General features: G+C 45.6%; 1 protein-coding gene across 4 annotated transcripts in view; it reads left to right on the top strand.

The window, feature by feature from the left end:
* The window catches only part of LOC129172081 (1-phosphatidylinositol 4,5-bisphosphate phosphodiesterase beta-1), a 124658-nt gene extending 118448 nt beyond the window's left edge, over nt 1–6210 (top strand). For all 4 annotated transcript variants that reach the window (XM_054761451.1, XM_054761452.1, XM_054761453.1 and 1 more), the window contains one exon: nt 3144–6210. In XM_054761451.1, coding sequence (XP_054617426.1) covers nt 3144–3371 — 228 coding nt within the window. In that variant the 3' untranslated portion in view covers nt 3372–6210. The remainder of the gene's footprint in view (nt 1–3143) is intronic.
* Nucleotides 6211–6714: the final 504 nt, after the last annotated feature.

Below are 6714 nucleotides of genomic sequence, written 5' to 3'. Positions count from 1 at the left end.
GCGCAGATTGTCCCACCCCCTAAGTAGGTCAAGTGCGGTGCAAATGAGCGACCCGCCGTGCATTTTTAGTCATCTTGCGGCGATGCGCTTGATGTCCGCTTGGTGAGACCCACCCAGAGAGTGAGACACGAGGAGGGAGGGAGGCGGGGGTTGGCGGACAAGGTGACCTTGAGGCTCTGCAACTCAAAAATCAGCATCATGCAACTTGAGGAGGAAATCTTTTATTCCACACGAAGACGCACAACCTCCTTCCTGTTTGCCGATGGCGGCTTTTCACATCGCACTGCACACGCCTTTATTGTGAAAGTCTGAAAAAATGAGACTAAGGAAACCTGTGGAATATGGATTGAAGTGCTAAATAAACAATAGCTCCATTTGAAGTGGATTTATCAGTCAAGGACTTACGCTATATTATTATGTTAGGAAGCTATTGGGTTTCCTCCCACATCCAAAAACATGAATGTTAGCTTCATTGGAGACTCTAAATGGTCCATAGGATGCTTGTTTGTCTACATGTGCCCTGCCATTGGCTGGACACCAGTCCAGGGTGTACCCCGCCTCTCGCCCCAAGTCAGCTGGGATCGGCTCCAGCATACCCCCACGACCCTAATGAGGAGAAGTGGCATAGAAGATGGATGGATGGATGGATGGATGGATGGATGATTAAAATCTATTACATGAAAATTGGATTAAAAATTCATTTAAATCCAAATGATAATAAAAATATATATTTCACGTATTTTTTATTTCTCCTTTAGTGTTCCTGAGCTCTGCTTTATGTAGAAGTGGTGGATCCCACATAGAAGCTTCATGTAGAAGTGGTGGATCCCACATAGAAGCTTCATGTAGAAGTGGTGGATCCCAGATAGAAGCTTCATGTAGAAGTAGTGGATCCCAGATAGAAGCTTCATGTAGAAGTGGTGGATCCCACATAGAAGCTTCATGTAGAAGTGGTGGATCCCAGATAGAAGCTTCATGTAGAAGTGGTGGATCCCACATAGAAGCTTCATGTAGAAGTGGTGGATCCCACATAGAAGCTTCATGTAGAAGTGGTGGATCCCAGATAGAAGCTTCATGTAGAAGTGGTGGATCCCACATAGAAGCTTCATGTAGAAGTGGTGGATCCCAGACAGAACCTTCATGTAGAAGTGGTGGATCCCAGACAGAAGCTTCATGTAGAAGTGGTGGATCCCAGATAGAAGCTTCATGTAGAAGTGGTGGATCCCACATAGAAGCTTCATGTAGAAGTGGTGGATCCCAGACAGAACCTTCATGTAGAAGTGGTGGATCCCAGACAGAAGCTTCATGTAGAAGTGGTGGATCCCAGATAGAAGCTTCATGTAGAAGTGGTGGATCCCACATAGAAGCTTCATGTAGAAGTGGTGGATCCCACATAGAAGCTTCATGTAGAAGTGGTGGATCCCAGATAGAAGCTTCATGTAGAAGTGGTGGATCCCACATAGAAGCTTCATGTAGAAGGGGTGGATCCCAGATAGAAGCTTCATGTAGAAGTGGTGGATCCCACATAGAAGCTTCATGTAGAAGTGGTGGATCCCACATAGAAGCTTCATGTAGAAGGGGTGGATCCCACATAGAAGCTTCATGTAGAAGTGGTGGATCCCACATAGAAGCTTCATGTAGAAGTGGTGGATCCCAGACAGAAGCTTCATGTAGAAGTGGTGGATCCCAGATAGAAGCTTCATGTAGAAGTGGTGGATCCCACATAGAAGCTTCATGTAGAAGTAGTGGATCCCAGATAGAAGCTTTATGTAGAAGTGGTGGATCCCACAGAGAAGCTTCATGTAGAAGTGGTGGATCCCAGATAGAAGCTTCATGTAGAAGTGGTGGATCCCAGACAGAAGCTTCATGTAGAAGTGGTGGATCCCACATAGAAGCTTCATGTAGAAGTGGTGTGTGTTGAATGTCACGTGAGCTACGGCGCTGTCGTATTCTGACACCATTTATCTTAGCGGCAGTGCTTTTAATTACGCCGTTCCCCCGGGGGCCGCTGGCGTAGTTAAGGAGAGAAATCAGCATTGCAGCAATTATTGGATGGCAATGAAATCAATCCTGTCATGTGTAATCATGGGGGGGCAGCCACCGCCTGGGAGAAAACGCATCCTGGCTTCCATCAAGGACAGGAAAGACCTCATTTTTGGAGGACCACAACAAAAGTTTGTATCATGTAAGCGTAAAAAGAAATGATGCAAGTCACTTTTTAGTAGTACAAGAATCCTTCATTTAGTCACATGATCCATTCCATTCTTGAAATGTCCCCTTGTGGGGCTAATAAGGGCATATCTTATCTTATCTTATCTTATCTTATCTTATCTTATCCATGATAAGTACATTTCCGCAAAGAAGGATTCCTTATTTTTAAATGGCATCTTTTTGGTATTTGGAGCACAGACAACCTGCTTAGCTCTTTGTAAATATGCTTTTGAAAATTATTGAAATGAAATAACACCCCCATACGAGACATAAGACTAGAAAGTAAGACATAATACTTCTCCTTCCTACATTGTCTCATCAATGTAGCATTACGGACACCTAGTGAGCAGAGTGGAATACTACATATCACAACAAGTCTTTCCTTGTGTTCTCTGAATGCCTCATATTTGTATTTGACTTCATTTAGGCCAAAATATGCATATTTTTGATGAATAATAGGCCTTGAAACAGTGATTTATTCATTCATTTGCTATTTTTGAAATACCATGATAGAGTGAACGCACCAATTTGATAACTCGGGAACATTCATTCATTCATTCATCTTCTATGCCGCTTGTCCTCACTAGGCTGGAGCCTATCCCAGCTGGCTTTGGGGCGAGAGGCGAGTACACCCTGGACTGGTGGGCAGCCAATGGCAGGGCACGTGTAGACAAGCAAGCTTTCACACTCTCCAATGTGGGAGGAAGCCGGACAAAAGCCAAGCCCGCACGGGGAGAACACGCAAAAACCATAAAGTAGGATCAAACGTATTTAGTTAGTTTTATTCCATCATGTTGTTTCCTGAACATTTTAGCCAAAATCGACCACTGGAGCAATGAAGTTGGGAGATCCACTGTTTGAAGAATTCCACCATTAGCCTTAGCTAATGCTAAGGCTAATGCTAACATTTTCTTTCCCTCCCCCCCTTGCAGCTGCAGAGTGATCTGGACCAGGAGTACCAGGACAAGTTCCGCCGACTGCCGGTGGAGATCCAGGAGTTCGTCCAGGACAGCGGCAAGACCAAGCTGGGCGACGACGGTCTCCGTGGCAACCTGACCTCGTCCTCGTCCACGGCGGACAGGCTCAACCACAAGGCGTCGCAGTCGGAGGACGACGCCGAGGACGGTTCGCTGGAGCGCGTCTACGACACGCCCCTTTAGACTTGCCGGGCGTCTTTGACAGGACTTGATCTGCTCCGGTGAGTAGCGGCGGCCTTTGGGTGTACATTGAACCTCTGGTGTGTTTGTCACCCGTGCGTTACCAGACACGAACTTACTTACTTTTCATCTTGTCTTCTCATCATCCTCACGCTGGTTATGATGTGCCATGCTGGTAACCGTGGTCATGCTGGTTATGGTGGTCTTGGTGGTCTTGGTGGTCTTGGTGGTCTTGGTGGGGTTTGACTGCTCACCTCCTCAACATTTTTCCAGCCCTTATCCGCTGGTGGCCTGCTGGCTTCTCCATTGAGTTGTGACAAAGAACTAAAGCGGCGTTTCCATTTGCACGCATTTTGCCTCCGCATTGTCCCGCAATTTGCCGTGGCAATGTGCGTCATTTATTTATTTATGGCTCGCCCGAAAAGCATGAAGACTAGTTTGCACGCTGTTTGCATTTTGTTTACGTGTAAATTACACATTTTGTGACCGAAAATGGTGCGCATTGGCACGAAATGACCACGCACGACTTGTTTACACCTCGTCGTTACGTCTAGTGCACAATAGTACGCGCAACATGGGCGTGCATTCTGGTATTATTTGCTCCCACTGTGTCCCGTGCGACGCCAAGCTTCATTAATTCCTCAGTATGGATTGGTTTTATCCCCTCTTGCAGTGACCTTTTACTTGTGGAACTTCTATCGGGGTAAAGTTGCGAAAAGTGTTTAGAACATCAGCGGCCTTATTAGTTAGATAGACGTGAGTGGAGCTCATTTATCTTCTTTAAGGCAAAGTTATGCAAGTTGTTATTATTTTTATATTGTGGCTGCTTTTATGCCCATGCCCCCCATTATATTAAACTCTTTTTCTTTATGGAGAGTGTCACCTCAGTCTTCTGGGATATAAAAGACTAAGCAGTATTTCTTTTTAGGTTATTCCGGTTACACAGAAAAACCTTACAGGTCCTTCTGATCGCCAGTAGCTGAGTCAATCATCCCAGGTCCTTTAGAAGCGCAACAAACCCAAAGCCGAGGGCAAGCAGCTTTAAAGTAAAGGATTCAGCGTTGGGTTACTCTGTTGTGCTGGATCTGGACGTCTCTACACAGCAGACTGTGAAAACCTGGGTGAGGTCCCCTCACCCCTGACTTAGAGGACTCGCCCTCATACGGGACATATTTAACCCTTTAAACAGAGTCATCAGTCCGGGACGTGTGCACGCTTGAAACAGAAGAAGTGTGGTGTTGAACCTCCGCGTTAACTCGGGCAATTTGCAAGGTTGAACTCCAGAGAAGACGCTGTTGACCAGCTGAAACATGTGAAGCATGTACATTTAGCACTGTTGGATCTTTAGGAGGTTCTAAGTAGAGATTCAAAATGCAAAAAGAAGAAATGGGAGCAAAACAAAGAAGCAATTTATTGCAAAGAAGCATTCAAGTGGAATAGGCTGTTGATCAGCACAGCCTTGAAAAGGCAAAATGATGACAAACATGTGGATTGAATGTGATTTAGTGTCGTCATGATGTCTTGATGGCAAAGGCAACAAAGCTTTCTCTCTTTGAAGGCGGTGGGATTGTTGAGCTGCATAAGCAAGGCCTCTCCCAGCGCACCATTGCTGCTGAGGTTGGACGCAGTAAGACACTCATCTCAAACTTCTGAAAAACATCCTGGAGCAAAAAAGTCAAGTGGTAGACCCAAAAAAATGAGCCGAAGGATCCCATTGGCTCTCCGTCAAGATCACAGGACCATCCTCGGCCCAGATGGAGGCTGTTATTGGTGCCGAGTGCAGTCCAATAACCATCAGAGGCCATCTGGCAGAGAATGCTTTTAAGAAGAAAAAAGCTCTTCAAAAGGTTTGGAATTTACAGGAGAGCACCAAACATGGGACATTGAAAGGTGGAAGAAACTTTTATTCTCCCTTGACAGCCCTGATGGCTTCCAACGTTACTGGCATGACAAGGAGATGTTTTCCCACACAGCACGGTGGAGGGGACACCATCATGATCCTTTAATGGAAGAATGGAGCTTCAGGTTGCGCAGGGGCGTCAAACAGCAGATGGCTATGTGGAGATGTTGCAGGGGGCATCCCTCATGACTGAAGGCCCTGGTCTGTGTGGTGATGACTGGCTTTTTCCAACACTTCATTAAGAACTTCCTCCAGAGGAAAAAGCTCACTCTTTTGGACCATCCTGCGTGTTCCCCTCATCTAAATCCAATGGATTTACAAAAATGGACATGAGCTCCAGACAGTAGATGTCCTCCGTGAAGGCATCTTCACCACCTGGAGCAACATTCCCACTAGCCTCCTGGAAACACTGGCATAAGCATGCCCAAAGCCATTTCTCACCTCATGAACAAGAATGAAGAAAGAACTCCTTTTTACACATTTTATTTCTACTTTAGGGGGGGTTCCTGTGTCTTTTTTAAGCTATGCTCTTAAACTTTTGATCAGCTGATGACCAGCCTATTTCACTTTAATGCTTCTTTGCAATAAATTGCTTTTTGTCTCACTCTCATTTTGTCTTTTTGCATTTGGAATCTCTACTTAGAACCTCCTAAAGATCCAACAGTGCAAAAGGTAGCATAAATAAGCCACAGACACTAAATTTAGAGAGAAAAACAGATTTGTACATGTGTATATAAAAAAAAAAAATACACTGCTCAAAAAAATGAAAGGAACACTTGGAAAACACATCAGATCTAAACTGGGGGGAAAATGATGTTGAATATGTTTCCTGATAATAAGTGGGTGATGTATTAGTAACAAAATGATGCCACATCATTTGATAGAAATGAAAATGATCACCCTATAGAGGGGGGAAATCAAAGACACCCCAAAAATGAAAGTGAAAAAATGATGCAGCACACTGGTCCATTTTGCTAAAATGTCATTGTAGCAACTCAAAATGATTCTCAGTAGTTTGTGTGGCCCCCACGTGCTTGTACGCATGCCTGACAACATGGGGGCATGCTCCTAATGAGACTACGGATGGTGTCCTGGGGGATCTCCTCCCAGATCTGGACCAGGGCATCACTACGGTACCTGGACGCATGGAGGAGATTCCAGGAGACAGGTAGTTACTCCAGGAAAGCTGGACAGGGCCGTAGAAGGTCCTTCAACCTTCAGCAGGATCGGTATCTGCTCCTTTGTGCAAGGAGGAACAGGATGAGCACTGCCAGAGCCCTACAAAATGACCTCCAGCAGGCCACTGGTGTGAATGTTTCTGACCAAACAATCAGAAACAGGCTCCATGAGGGTGGCCTGAGGGCCCGACGTCCTGTAGTGGGCCCTGTGCTCACCGCCCAGCACCGTAGAGCTCGATTGGTATTTGCCATAGACCACCAGAATTGG

Source organism: Dunckerocampus dactyliophorus, chromosome 19 (assembly GCF_027744805.1).
Source record: "Dunckerocampus dactyliophorus isolate RoL2022-P2 chromosome 19, RoL_Ddac_1.1, whole genome shotgun sequence".
NCBI lineage: Eukaryota > Metazoa > Chordata > Actinopteri > Syngnathiformes > Syngnathidae > Dunckerocampus > Dunckerocampus dactyliophorus.
The sequence above is the reverse complement of the archived record's forward strand: the minus strand, read 5'-3'. Positions and strand labels throughout refer to the sequence as shown.